General features: G+C 47.4%; 1 protein-coding gene across 1 annotated transcript in view; it reads left to right on the top strand.

Annotated features, from left to right (window-relative positions):
- LOC119397333 (protein dissatisfaction-like) overlaps nucleotides 1-15,732 on the top strand; it is a 332,205-nt gene that overhangs the window by 182,104 nt on the left and 134,369 nt on the right. Inside the window, 3 exon segments of the mRNA XM_049416534.1 lie at nucleotides 1,047-1,116; nucleotides 4,908-4,988; nucleotides 10,660-10,821. Of these exon segments, the coding sequence (XP_049272491.1) occupies nucleotides 1,107-1,116; nucleotides 4,908-4,988; nucleotides 10,660-10,821 (253 nt within the window). The 5' untranslated portion in view covers nucleotides 1,047-1,106.

Genomic DNA, 15,732 nt, shown 5'->3' with positions numbered 1-15,732 from the left:
TGTCATTGTCGATGACAATCTTTGCTGACGCGTGTCGTCACTTGTAATATTCGCAAAACGCACAACTAACTCCTGTGTTCAAAAACGCGGCCGAACTCTTCACACAAGTCACGAGTCGGATCGATTAGGATTGCTTGGCCTAGCGCCATGTTGGTTTTGAGGCGCCTAGCCAGGCTATACTGGCGTCACTCCTCCGGTATCCACTGAAAGTATCGCCGCAAGGTGGCAAGCATTTATACGGCGAGTGCGGAGTTAAATGAACTCTTAACCTTGGACATCGGAGTATAATAAGGCAATCCGTATCGTTGTACGCCGTCAGTGATCTACCGGAATATAAATGACATCATGTCTAATATACTCCGACCCATTGCAATGCCCCGGAGAATGGCAAGGCCATCGAAGTTTAGCTGGAACAATATAATGCGAAAGCTCACAGCTATCTATGTATGTTCTGTGTTTATACACCACGGTAATACTGGAATTTGGGTCGAGCTGTTGTTTTACTAATTATGAAGAAACGCCTGTATCACCGTCGGAGGAAACTTCTCCCCGTGTTCTTACAGCTGCTCCTCACAACGCCCATAATTTTGCGTTGAATAGTCTCCGTATATACTTCCACATAATCGTACTTCCACAATAAGTACTTCGACATAATAAAGAGTTTTAATGCGGGTTCTCCCAAACATCTGCAGCTTTTTCGTAGCCTGAGAGAGTACTGAGAGAGCACGAAGGGGCGCAAGAGCTTGGGGACACAGCGCCATGACACTAAAACCCTCTATTGAGGCGCACTTTCTGGAGCATGCCCGTAGCCAGGAATATTTTTCTGGAGGGGGCGGGGTTGCAAGGGGGTCGCCACACCCCTCACCCTCTCGCTACGGGCCTGTTCCGGAGAGCGGGGTAAGCGGCTCTTTGCGGCTTGCGCTGCGCTTCTTCGTCTCTGTTCACTTGGAGATTAACGTTTACTCAGGAAGTATGTGAAAATGGCCGCATGGACGCTATATATACTCTCTGTTCATCAGCCAGTGTGTTCCACCTTTATGTTGCAGAGAGTTCACTGGCCCTGGGCTCGGCTGGGCCCTCACCTGCCGACCAAATGTGACTCCACAATGGAAAAGCGTAAGCTTTTTTTCGCTGTTTCTCGTCTTCTCTTCGTTTTTCCTTTCTTTCTTTATTTTTTTTTTCATTGTGCGCTAGCTCACAGAACAAAAGAGGAAATTTATTGCGTAGCGAAGCTTTCGGCTCCTGCAGGCTTCGTGAGTTCAGCAATAGCCTAGAAAGATTTACTGGTCAGTTGCTTTCATCAAAAAAAAAAAAAAGAAGAAAAAGAAAGTTCGTTTACCATGTAACGTCTACGGTAAGCAGGGAGAGGACGTTCTGCATTTATAGGCGTAGCGATCATCGCATCAGAGGCTCTGATCTACCGCGGGTTGCCCAAGGCTACATTTATTATTGCATGCGCTCAGCGCACGGAAGACGGCGTTCAAGAAAATGCTCCGACGGTAGTGGTATCAGCGTAACTCCAAGCGGCACCAGAAATTCTGTACATCGTTACTGCGCTGTGACATCCCCTCCATCGTTTGCACCGTATGGGGTGCAACTGCACCTCGTTATTAAATAATTAATGTTTTTATCAGAACTGTACTGACATATTAAGTGCCTGACGTATTCGGTTAACACTAAAGAGGACCAGTATGGGTGTTTTTTTTTTGTCACACGTCAAAAATACAAATCTATTGTGACTAAACATTGATGACTCGTTCAGAGAAAGCCATATACGTTGAAGTTATGCGCTGAAGTTATGCGCCAACTACAGCCCGAGGTTATACATTGCTAAAGCCATATTAAGGAGCACTGTAGCAGCTACGCTAACCAACGGCTGCTTATTGACAGTGTTTTGAGGTTAAATCGAGCACCGGCGCAACGCCGTCCGGCCGATTCCCCATAGTGGGAGGGACGCGAAGGGAGCGTAGGAAAAGGAGGGCAGGAACGCAGTGGTTGGTTGGCCCTGGACTCTGGCGTGCACCCACCCTCATTGACGGGAGTGTCCGGCGCTCACTTGCTGACTTCCCGGCGCACCGCCCTTCGCTGCAGCGACGTCCCGCTGTCCGGTGCCGAGGGCGGGAAGTCAATGGGGGCGTGTCTCTCCCTTGCTGCGCGTCATGAATGAATGGCACCCAATCGGCCAGCGTTTGGCAGCCGTACTGCGGTATTTGAAAGGAGGGCGGGCGCGACGTCTGCGATGTTTATTGGTAGGGTTGTGAGCGTCAACAAGAGATGGTGACCCGGGAAATAACGGCAACTACATAACATACGCTCCTTGGCAGTCTGGCCTTTAGTAAGAGCATAAGATGCTTTAAGCGATGTCTTCAAGCATTTCAGACTTAAGGGTCACAATTGGAACGACAGAGGACCACGCTCCACACCAGACGGTATCAAAAGAAAAGCTTAGCCCTTTTATTTTTATACCGATGATGAGATCGTGGGTAGATGATGAGACTATAATTAAGGGGCGAAACAGCGCGCACTTGCATTGTATCAAAGCGAACAGCCCACACGGATTTAAAGTGAATTACGCTCGCAATGCCTACGAAAACATGCGAAGAAATAAATCGTTTTTGTTGAAATCGCAATTTAATTGTAGTCGTAACAATTATTTCGATCAGCGTTAAGTTTTATTTTCTCAGTAAAGGGAAAAAAAATAAATTAAAGTGATAAGAAATACAACTTGCCGCAGTACCCGTTCAAACTGATTACTATGGCCAACTATATTTGCTGCCAATTTTCCGAAATGGCTCCACCCCTCAGCAATTGTCGTTGCGCCTAACATGCTGACACGCTGACACGGCAGCGCTTGTGTGCATCTATGCCGCGGAACAGCATGAGGCCGCTTTGTCTCCTGCTGTCGGCGTCTTCGTTTCCCTTCCCCTCGCTCCTATTCCGTTAATATTACGGGTGGTTGATTCATTACATGCATTAACACAGCCTCATAATATCGCTACGTAATAATATCCCTTTCTAAACAAGGACGCTGCATTAAACAAACAAATTATTTCGCGATTTGCATCCTCTTGAAAAGTTGCGCTGGGGAGATTGAAAAAGCACATGACTCCTTTGTAACGTTATATTAATCTAATCTAATCTAATCTAATCTAATAATTACTATTATTGTTTGATTACCTTTTCCGCTGCCGCCCATTGTTCTTCGAAATGTGAATGAATTCCTATAGGTGAGAGAGGAGCGTTATGAATGCGTATATAGACCGAGTCACGAGAATAATTGTCTTGTCGCCAATTGCTATTCCATTCAATTTCTTTAATTTATATTCACTGTTTGTTTTCTTTATTGATACAGGCCGAAGGAATGTCGTTACGAAGGAGTTTTGTCGAACGATGGCGAATGGGCTATAAAGAGTTACTGCGGAATTAATTATTCTTTTAAAGGCGTAACCTCGACTGCTGCGAAGTGACCGCATCTTGTGTTCTTACGAGCTCATCTTTGCGCCTGTCAAACAAACGTCTGCGGCTAGCTATTCCAATCCTGCGCATCGCGAACCTGAAACTAGCAGAAATATTGTGCTTATAATTGTTGTCCCGTAGTTTGGAAATTAGAACGCTCATAGCTGCAATTTGCAGCCTTTAAACAACTGCGCGGGATGTTGGGAAGGTTGTAAAGTTGCATGGGGACTGATATAATAGTGCTCATATTTATTGACTGAATATTTCTTGCTTTCAAGTCAGCGTTACACGAACGATGTTCTTTGTCCTTGTCATTTTTAGCGCTAACCATGAAACCGCTATAGTATAGCTTAGGGACTAAGATGCTGCGCAGGTAATTCGGGGGTGCGGGCTCGATTCCTGGCCCCGGCGGCCGCACTCCGATGAATGCGAAATGTAACTATATCGGCGTACTCAAATTTCTTGGCGCATGTTGAACAGCCGTTGCGTTCGTTTTTGGATCGCCATGGATATGGTATCAGTCCAGGCGAGAGCGGAAGTGGAACTGTTTATTCTTCAGGTACAGGCTCAGGATGCATGGCAAAAGTGGCTCTAGTTGTCTGTGTATAGTCGAAGGGTGACGTATAGATGGCAGCACCGTAGGAAGCGATCTAATTTTGCGCGCTTGTATAACAAAACCTACGTGGATAGAATTATTCCGCGGTCCCCGCTATGGCCGGCGTGTATACGCAAAGTTTCAGCGGAACACTCCCCCCCCCCCCCCCGTTCAGTCGAAAATACCCCGATAATGCTCCACAATGAATAAAAAATTAAAATGAAGTGATGATGGGCTCCTCACAATAGCCTGCCTACGGTCCCTGGTTTTCCGGGAGTAAAGATGGGAAATACATTGTCCTTGAAATGCAATATCAGGGCCTTCGGCTGTCATTATCGTCAAAAACCTGCGTGGCCAAAACCCTGCCCTTTAAGCAATGACGGGACAGGCCCGAGAGAATACAGGTATCGAGTGCCCCCCTTAGGTGATTAGGAAGGCGGCTGGCCCCGGCCGCTCCCTGTGATATGCATAAAGGAATACGACTATGCATGGAAAGCCCGGGGCGGGGCACTTCGTTTCTCGTTGCATAACAGTTGAATCAAAAGGGTAACGATGCTATTAGAAATGAGCAAGAAGTCATTGTACAAGTACTTCAATGAATCAGTACAACATAAAACAGGAACTGATTACGTAATACACATAGGAAGACAGAGAATATCAAGCACAGCGCAGGTGCTGAATGTATCAAGTTCAAAAAATTACGTGCAGTCTTTTTACAAGCTCTGCAGCTCGGTACAATAAAACCTGAAGGGACTGTACAATTGACCGAGAACAGTATAGGCCTATTTATATATGCAGCAATTATCTGCGACTGTACTGACAGTTCTTGTTTCTTTTACCGTCGCTGGCACCGCAGGGGATCGCCTCCTGGACATTCCTTGTAGAGTCTGCGGCGACAGGAGTTCAGGGAAACACTACGGAATATACAGCTGCGACGGTAAGCAACCTCGTAAACACGTTTCATACATTAGATATATGTCAACCAGTTGTGCACATGCAAGCGCGATGAGTCATTTCATTGGTTTGCAAATTTTGTGTAGAGCCTGCACGTCTTAATAAAAGAAATGGACAGAAAAGTACGATTGTAAGCCCGAAACAGCAATTACATTAAAGGGCCCCTGACAGCCAAATCTTTGTTTGCGACCTTTAAGCATTAATAGCTTTGTGTCTGATAATCTCAAATCTGATTCGTAACTACTGCACGTGTCGTATGAGCGTCGTTAATTATGACCAATTGTGGCGTCACCATAAAACGCCAGCCTGAATCATAACAAAATAACGCCCCACCGTGGTGGAGTGCCACAAGATCACGTGCGCTCAAGCTTTGGTAATCTTGAGAGGACTCTTTTTGAACCGAGGTCCCGCGTGCGGTAGACAATGAAACGACGGGGGTGCTGCGTTATCGGTTATGGTGTGACGCACCAGTCACGTTCTCCTAGCAAAATTTCTGTACGACGCGTGGCAGACGCATCTTCCAGGCACCCACTCTCAAGAACATGCCCCCTCGAAAAAAAAATATAATAACGGAAACGTTCCTTACTGTACTCAAAAAGCCACTGGCTGAAAGGGGACCTGCAACACTTTTTCACCATGCATGGTAAGAAAACGCTGCCGATCGGTAGTCGAAGCTGCTGAGAACGTGTGAGCCAAACATTAGAGCGCAATACCCCGACGTAAGATCGAGGGAAACGGAGAAAAGTAGTCCCCGTGGAGCGCGAGTCGTAGTATTGTGCGCGCCCTGCACGTGTCTGTGACGTCGACAATTCTCGCTTTGCTTGCTCAACTTCACAGAGGAATCCCTATCCGCGACATACTAATGGCGATGTCGCGAGGTACTAAAAACTCGGATAAGCACTCACGCTTACTTTAAAACGAAATTAAAATATCTTGAAGGCAACGTTCACCACTATTATTCGGTCAGAAGTGCCCACGTACGCAGGATAATCAACGCAAACATATGGAGTTTGTAATTTTGGTGCCATGTGCACGGGTCCTTTTTAAGGTGCACGAGAAACAAATGTCAGGGTTAAAACTGGCGATTGGCAGAATATAACGTTAAGAACAATGACAAAAAAGAGGTTTTTTTCTTATGACACATACACTGTAAGCAAAAGTTAGCCGAGATTGGGGTTTTTGCGGCTCATTACCTCTGAAAACTCCCTCGCTCCTAAAATTACTACCTCGTGTTGGAGTAAAAGTGGCACATGACATAGTTTTACCACCACCTCTGAGGGACGTAGTAAAAGGATGTCATAATCCAATTTTACTACGTGGGGTGTTTTCTGTCACGTGATTTTTAACCACCATTTGAGAGTTTCTTATCATGTGACCTCGCCCGCGCCCTTCGCTCCCCCGCGCCCTCCGCTTCGGCGGCTTTTGTCCGCCGATGAGCGCCCCTTCCAGTTTTTTTTTTTTTTCAAAGCTGGTAATGGAACTGCAGCTGCAGAAGCTCAACGAGGAAGAAAAGCAGTCTGTGAACGAAACGACTTGCTCGAAGAAAAAAACCTGCTTGAAAGCCGTGCTGCAGCTTTTCCCGAATCCCAAATCATTGGCATATGTCGTCTAGTGGCCCTTGAGACAGGCGTGTGTAAGAAGCTTGCGCTGTATATGTTTGGTTGTGGGGATGGCAAGTTCAACTCGCGTCGCCGTCCGGCTGCAGCACAGCGGGCTGGATCTGAGGTGCTTCTTCTATCATCGAGCGGCCGTGCGCGTACGAGTGCAAGGCTTCGAGCCTGGACGGCGCGGATACCTCGCTTCCGTGCCGAATCGCGAAGAGCTACGAAGAACACTCCCAGCGGCAACAAAGTCAAGCTCGTGCGATCGTCCGTGGTTGCTTCCGAGAGGGTGACCGGCTACAACTTCGAAGCGATCGGAAAAAGGCTTCGCTACGTCGTCGGCACCGAGCCGGCCAGCGGCCGATGTGAGTGCGTCGCCGGAGCAGGTGAAACCAGCGTCGCATAGATTTTGCTTGACAGAACAGTCCGAACTGTGTACATTCCAAACTGTGTTTTTCGCTCCATGCGGCCGCCGCTGTGAAACATCTAGCGTGAAGGCGAGCACCGATACGAGGCAGACGGAACCCAACGTGCGGCCGCCGGTGGACTGCGAGTACGAGCACGGTGAAAACCGGGCCTGCGAGCCGTCTCGTTCGTTGTAAAGTGTATCGCTCCGTAAGACAACGCGAATAGCAGTCACCTGTTATTTTTAATTTGTGTCTAACATAACAACGACGAAGAATGCTCAGGAAATCGCCAGCTGTCTTTCATCGTATAGCCGTGCTCCTCGAAAAGGCCTAGCGATGCCGTCGGTAAGGAGCCGGTACAGGCGCGGCGCTGCTCTATACTTCGCCGGCGTTCCTGGATTTGTGCTGCTACTGTGTTTGTGCACCGCTGCGCAATGGAAAAATTGTTGAGTGGCCGTGGTTTGTGTGTGCTTAAATATATTTTGCGGGTTTGTGCGTCGGCACTATAACGCGGGTGCGGCAAACACGGAGTGCCAGCGAATAATTGGATAATCAAAAAGGTGAGATAAGGCGGGTTTGTACTAAAAAGGTCGGTGTGTCTCATGGCGACTTGCCGCCAAACTCAAAAGTTTACGCGTGCGCTGTGAATCTTTATTGTTAAAGCAAGCAAAACATAAGTCTCCTACCTGCACTACATGGCGGGTCAAGATGCGGTGCCTATATATACCGGGTGGCCGGCGTACGGTTGTACAGCGGAGCAGTCGGTTGAAGTGGTGTTTTATTCTGCATTGGTTGTGCGTGTGTGCGTGTGTATGTATATGTGTTTGTGTATGTGTTTATCTCTATATATGTCATGGATACTGTGTTTTCTACGTTGATTAAATTCGAATTTCGATGTATCATGGTGCAATCACGCTCCTTTTTTTTTTTTAACCACCAGAAATAGCCGCGAAAACTCAGTTAGGGGATTAAATAAATACTACATCAGCCAAAAGAAACTGTCGACCGCGAAAAAACTCTCAGAAATCACCGGAAAAACATTTGTAAAGGCAGTAAAAAATTACTCTTACTATACTCGCTGAAAACCTCAGCGGGGTAAATAATTACTACCGTTCCTACGTTCAAAAACTCGGTTAGCGTGAGAGTAAATTTTTACCGCGACTGGTACGTGTAAAAAAAAACCCAGGAAAGGTTGTGCGCTAGAGGACAAGCAGTTTACTCCCGTTTCTGGTTATTTTTGTTTAGTGTGTAGCATTTTCATTTGAGTCTTCTAATGCTATTGTTGTTTGCTCGCCTGAACACATGTCTAAAAAGAGTAAGCAGTACTAAAACTATTGAATAAGTTCTGAGCAGTTATATAATGCAGGCGTTGGCAGGAAGTGACGTCGATCGAGCAATGGGGCAAAATTATACAGAAAAAAATGGAGCGGACCATTTGGCGCGGATAAATATGTGGCGGGAGTGAAACAAAAACATCCTGGTATCAGTAGTGTTGGCCGTGTCTCTATTAATATAATTGTCGACAACCATGCATGTAGCCGTTTATTCATCGTGGGATGATGCTGTCCTCATGAATGTGTATATGTTCACGGGCACACAATCCATACCTTGGTGTATATAGGGTTTTTTAATTATTATAGGGTAGGTCGATGTTTGCAACCTGTGGCGGCCACGTTGTTTTGTTGACGTCTGTGTGCCCGTTTAGTATTATTGTTCGGTCACTGATGCCAAATCACTGTGGCAAGCTACACGATTGAGCAGCGCGTCGAAATAATAAAATTTGATCACCAAAATGACTCTGTTCGTGCGAACGTTGTGGGCGTTTCGCCCATTTTATCTTCTTTTGCGACGAAGCGCATTTTCGAATGAATAGCTTGTTCACAAGCAGGTGGGACGACGTCAACCCACTCGAGGGTCACCAGGTGGAAATGCATCCACAAAATGTTTCTGTTTGGTACGGATCTTGGGCCGGCGGCGTCATTGGTCCGTACATTTTTGAAAACGGTGTTGGTGAGGCCGTCACCGCGAACGGCGAGAGGTACAGAAGGATGGCAACCGATTTCTTTTGTCCCGACTTGAACGATATGGACGTAGATGACATGTATTTCCAGCAGGGCGGCGCTATGTGCAACACAGCGGACGCCGCGATCGACACTCTGCATGAACTATTCGAGTGTATATGGTTCGCTATCGCAGTGCTGACATGAATAGGCCACCAAGATTGTGCGTTTTGATCCCGCTAGGCGTTTTATTGTGGGTTTTCCTGAAGTCACAGGTCTATGTCAATAAGCCGCGATCGACCAATGCCCTTAAAGTAAACATAACCCAGGCCTTCGCTCATATTCAGCAGGAACTATGCGGCAAAGTCATCGAAAACTGGACCATTCGGATCCGTGCCGCCTTAAGACATTTGAACGATGCTATATTCCATATATAGTGGCATACATGGACCTTTCGAATAAAAAAATAGAATCTCACACACAGCTACACTCTTAATCAGGTCCCACTTAAAGTGCTAGGTATAACCAGGAAACCTGACATTTTTCCTGGATATAGCCGGCATTTAAGCAGGACTTGATAAGAGTGTATCTTTAAGTTGCTTCTTCCACTTCCTCTGATTTTGGCTTCATAGTTAAGCAGAAAATAGCAGATGTCAACAATGGCTCCTGATGTTGGCTTAACGTCAGCTTATGACAATAATATTTACTTATTAGGCCAAAAGCCTTATACGCCTCATCAAACGGGAAAATAGAACGTCGGCGTAGTGGTCAACAGGAATGGCGCCGAAAATCATCATCGAGACGACGATGATGATTTCATAATAAAAAGTAATAATGATGATGATGATGTTGACGAAAAATTATCATCATCAGCAGCAGTATCAACCAAGACGATGACCGCGACGACGATGATGATCAGATAGCAACACTAGATGGCTTTGGCCTTCGAGTCATGTTAGGCCTAAGGGACTCTGTGTGCATTTTTCTGTGTTTGGTTTTAAGAAACACACTATTTTGCATGCTGTTCTTATCCGAAAATTGGGCTGGACCGAGTTTGCCTCAACAAGACCGAATCTACCATTGTCCTAAGGCTTTCATATCTGCTCGCTTTAAAAACTCTCCAAATTGGGCATATTACTATTTTGCATAAATTTCTTAGCCACATTTGACCAATCTGACGTCAGGTATTTCAGCTTTGCTGCCATTTGGATAGTTCCCGCTAATTTATACTAAGGCGTACGCGTGCGTCACAAGAGCGGGCGCAGCTGGGCGATGTGTATGCATACTGCTCTTGCACTTCCATAAATGTATTAATGTGCCTGGACCAGAAGCTTTTAGCGCCTGCCTATAACTTCGTGGTCGGAGTGTGGCAATCCACAAAGGTGCTTCGGGAACGCCGCAAGTTTTACGCAGTATAGGCCAATTAAAAGACACTAATGTAGTTCCCTTTTTTCCCTTTTATAGGGTGCCATATATAGACAGATCGTCGCGTTTGGATTCCTACTGCAAGAATCTCCTTGATTTATCGCCCTATAATCCCATAAGTATTAAACTTGGTCAGCAGGACAGTATCTGACAACCCTGCATGCACTTCTATTTCTGTTTTCACATTCGAAGCGTAGCGATTGATATGACTTCCCATGCAGGTTGCTCGGGCTTCTTCAAGCGCAGCATCCACCGCAATCGGGTGTACACGTGCAAGGCCCAGGGCGAGCTGAAGGGAAAGTGCCCCATCGACAAGACCCACCGGAATCAGTGTCGGGCTTGCCGGCTAAGACGGTGCTTCGAGGCCAGCATGAACAAGGACGGTGAGCGGTTGCCATGACACGCCATTCGACAACGATACCCCAAGGTCACACAGGTTCTCCCACGTAACTTGAGACAACACTTGAAAAAAGGAGAGGCGTGTCAGAAGCGAATTGAACCGATCGCATACTGTTCACACTCGCGTATAGTTACACAGGCTACTTTTAATTTTAGCCTAAATTAACTCAATTATAATGCTTCATTATCGAAATTTCTATTGGCTGAAGACCAACAGTAGGATCGCAGAGTTTTAGAATACCTTTAGAAATCACCCCAAATGAAGTGTTTCCTGTACACGTCTCCCGTAGTCCCTTTTTCGCGTTGCAAAGAAAGCTCGCGAAATATGAAGAAAGGTGTGCACTGCAGTGCTGCTCTAAAGCATACAATCAGTGAACAAGGTCCTTGCTTGCAGCGTTACTGTCTCCATGGGGAAATGGCAGAGTGTTTTGATGGCGGCTGGCATCTAAGCTTTTGTTGGATGACTGCGCGAATGCACGCTGCTGGCCGAGCGCTGCCGAGACGTTAAAACGGCCATAAAACGCTGCAGGTGACCCAGTCCTCCGATTGCACGATGGCCGTGCGCAAGTACTCTGTCATGTGTCTTCATATTTAGCGGGTTTTCTTTGCGACGCGGAGAAAAGCACTACGTGAGTGGCGTGTGGCATCGCAACAAAGTCATATAACGGGACCTCACGTGTTGGTGACATCACATGACATCGTCGATTGATCAAACGTTGGCGCATCCCGGAGGCACTGCAGAACCACGTGAGGTGCAGAAAAGCGTTCCTACTGTGCCGTTTTCTTTCCGGGTTGACATTTTTTTGTGTATTTCGCTTAAGCGCTGCAAATGCATCAAAGAGTTGCAAGAAACTATCGGAGGTGGGCGGGGGGGGGGGTATAAATGCAATCGACTGAGAAGGAAAAAGGATGGCTCTCGCCTTCGAGCCGTCTCAGGCCGATGCATAAGGGACCGTGTGACATTTTAGCTCTGTGTTCGAAATAATTATAAAAGCTCTGTATAACACGGAGTATAAAAATTTATGGAGTTGCACTCAACGTGAAAGCTGTAGGAAGTTCAGAGCAGTGATTCGCCTGTCCTTCAGAGAAGAACTCAAGGAGCGTGTGTTGGGGGGCTGATTGGAAAAACATTATTAAGTGAACTTGAACTTCGCTTGGGACGAGACACCGGAGCAGACAGCCACGAACACAGCCTACGAACGTAGCTGAAGAATCTGCGTCCCTGGCGTTCCAACTCTGCAGCCTGCTAGGCCTCGATGGCGGAAAAGAAAACCTTCATTTGCGATGCAGTGGTGCCCTCCCCCTCCTCATTTCCCTCATACTCTCTCTCACATCACTCCTCCTCACCATCATTTCACTTTTCCGTTTTACTGCTGTACTATACACGGATAAACTACGCTCCATCCTCTCCCCTCCTCACTCTCACTTTCCTTTCCGACACCCTTACTATACCATATTATAGATGGCTATGGTATACACAGTTCTGCCTGCGTGACGCCACTTCCCTTTCTCACCCCCTTTCCCACCTCTCTTCCCCTTCCCACCCATTTGCTATAATTAGCTATGTTATACACGGTTTTGCCTGCGTGACGCCAAGCGACGACATGAGATGGCTGCATACTCCCTTGGTCTTTTCCTTCCTCCTCACCTTTACTTCCCTTTTCCACCCCTTTGCTATGGTATGCTATAGGTGGCTGTGCCACACATTGTTCTGCCTGCCTAACACAATACATGACTATGCTATGCTTTACCCTCCCCTTTCGTTATTGCCATCCTCCTCACCCTCAAATCACTCCTCATTCTCACTTCCCTTTCCCATTCACTTGCTATACATGGTTATGCATTGGATAGTTTTTCCTCCCTAACGTCATACATGGCTATGTCATGCTTTACCCTCTCCCTTCCTCCTTTCCATCTTCCTCACCCTCAAATTACTCCTCCTCATCCTCATAATCTTTCCCGCCTCCTTGCTATACATGGCTACGGTAGACATAATACTTTCTGCCTAATGCCGTACATGACTATGCTATGATTTACCCTCTCCCTTCCCCTTTTTCAACCTTCTCACCATGGTAACACTCCTCACGCTCACCTCCCTTTATGCCCCCTTGCTATAAATGGCTATAGAATATAGATTGTTTTGCGAGCGTGACGCTAAGCGGCGACATAAGTTGACAGCATATTACCTTCCTCCTCCTCTTCGCTTCCTCCTTTCCCTCCTACTCACCTAACGTCGGTTCTCCTCAGCCTCACTTCTCTTTCCCACCCCCTTGCTATAGATGGCTATGCTATAGATGGCTATGTTATATGTGGTTTTAACTGCGTTACGCCAAGCGACGACGACAGCATACGACAGAATACGGCAGCCCGGGCACCTATAAAGTGCTCCGCACTTAAAACAAGGAAATACTCCGAAGGCACCTACCTGAAACTGCGGTAGCAATTACACTCCGGTAATGGGGGATGAAATTGACTCTCATCAGGGTTCGGGGGTCGGGGGTTGCTACAGAGGCGGAGCAGTGTGCTCCAACCAGAGAATAATTTATGCTTAATGTGTACGAGCCGTCAGCCGCTCCGTATAATCTCTTGCATTTGCAGAACGTGTTTGGTCAGAATGAAAGGTGAGAGTAGTTCGATACCTATTTTCTATGGTCCTCCGCGTGAGATGGAGGACGCATACTTTACTCTCGTCGAGCTTAACCATGAGTGTTCAGCCTCTCAAATGATCGCACTGCACCAGGCGAAGGCGGCGTTACGCACCAAGCCTTACGAAACATCGATGAGGTCTTTTATCAGGATATTCAGGGCGAATACAACAAAGTGTGGCAAGCGTGTCTGATTCCACTTAAATGGAAATCATCTGTGGTGAAGCCACTTTTATAGCCTAGGTGCCCTGCACAATACCTGAAGTCTTAGCGGTCGCTATAACTAACTGGTAATATTTTGACGCTGATGGAACGAATGGCACTGTTTCGTCTGGACGGCAGACAACCGGAGCTCACTTTCTTCCACAATGTCACGAGCGGATTTTGTCGCCACCGTTCAGCCCACGGAAGCATCGAAGATCTCATCGCTTGAATTTGCTCGAGCAAACAGGCACATTGCGTATGTTCTGTTCCTTGACATACAGCAAGCTTTTGACTCGGTTCCACATAGGGCGATTATTTGTGCACTTATGAGTTCGGGAATTTCTGGTCGTCTGCTGCACGAAGACAGCAAACAGAAAGCAAGGAAACAAGTGCATGGCGGCGGCCGCAACAACGTGCGCCGTCGAAAGTCTCTAGCTTTTTCGCCTTATACCGGCAAAGCGTGTCCAACTTAGTGACTAACGCGTACATGCTGGAAACATCGTACTATATCTGCACCTCAAACTACCGTATTTAAGCGAAGGAAAGCCATAATATATAGTCCGTCTAAGCGTTCTGTAGACGGGCTTTTTTTTCACGTTCCCACGCGCGGAAGCACGCTGCACACTCAAGGTTGATGGAAATGTTTTTATGAAGTAGACTAAAGCACATCTCAAAACGACATCTTGCACCTTCAGCAGTGCAGACACAATGTGCAATCAGCAAAAAATGACCCTTGATAATTGTTTGCATCGCCCATTTTATGAGAGCTTGTACTGGAACGCGCATAACGGTGTCGACCCATTAACTGACAGCTTTAGTTGGCATCCGGAACAGCCCCACGGACGCAGGCTGCTGTTGGAAATGGCTGGCAGATAACTCCCGCAGAGCTGCTGCAGACGCCGAGCTAAAGCTGTATAATTAGTACCTACGAAAGCCGTACACTCACCGTTAACTGGCGCACGTTGTCCGTGTCCGCAGCTCCATGAATATTCCGTCCTCCAAGCGTGACTTCGAGCACGGAGCCTGGCGTCAACGCCACCGAAGATACGCATTTTTGTTAGAACACAAAACTGCACGACAGGCAACTGACGCAACCCGCACTACCGGCGCAACGTATTCCAAGAGACCGAGCAGACTGATAGAGGAGGCCGAGGCGCGGCGCCAGGTGGCGCCAGCCCGCCTGACTCCGTCGGCGAGCCACCGCGCCAGAAAGGCGCCGAACGGCAAACGCGCGATACGTATGGCGTATACGACGGCGCCTTCATCACGGATGCCAATCGAAACGCGCTTCAGGAGAGTCCCGTGACTCCAGCCGAAATGCTAACTCTCTTTCTCTTCATTTACCTTCCAAAAGGGCTCAAATGGACACCCGAAGAGAGTCCCGCGGCCGTGACCCTCTTTTGACTCTTGTTTGTTCTTAGAGTGTAGGTGGCAGTTGTCAGCCGTCGCTATACCTCTTTCCTTTGTGTCTTTGTGTATCTGTATATGCAAATCAAATAATATTATTAATGTTTCTTAGCACATACCCGCTTCCCGTGGTGCATACCCGCCGAGTTTTCTGCTATGATATCAGACTTACTCCGAGCCTAAACAGCTCATCTGCTAAAAAAATGCAGCCAGCTCCACTGCGCGAAGGCCGTCGAAAAAGCGAAGCAGATGCCCCCTTTCATCAGCCTATTGCGTTTCTCTCTTTCGCAAGTATTTTCTAAATATTTCTGTGTATGACTGCTGCGGTAGTCTCACGTCGAGCGGCTTCTTCCTCGCGAGTGCGAATGGTCTTGTCCATCCTGGGATAGCGAACGCCACACCGACCCGGCACCCGCCTTCATACTCCCTCCTGGAGCCTACCCCTACACTCTAAGCCAAAAAGGACTAAAATGGGGTATGGCATTGGTCCTTCAGGGGTCTAAATGGGCTGCCACAGATTTTGAACCATTTTTGGACCAACTGCAGGAGTAACTACAGGGGTTCAACTTTTACTCTCTAGCGCTTACTCCAGTGGGTTTAAATGTTGGTCCTCGTAGAATGCTCCCGAGGGTCTAACAG

This window comes from Rhipicephalus sanguineus, chromosome 6 (assembly GCF_013339695.2).
Source record: "Rhipicephalus sanguineus isolate Rsan-2018 chromosome 6, BIME_Rsan_1.4, whole genome shotgun sequence".
Lineage (NCBI taxonomy): Eukaryota > Metazoa > Arthropoda > Arachnida > Ixodida > Ixodidae > Rhipicephalus > Rhipicephalus sanguineus.
This window is presented reverse-complemented; position numbering and strand designations above follow the sequence as displayed.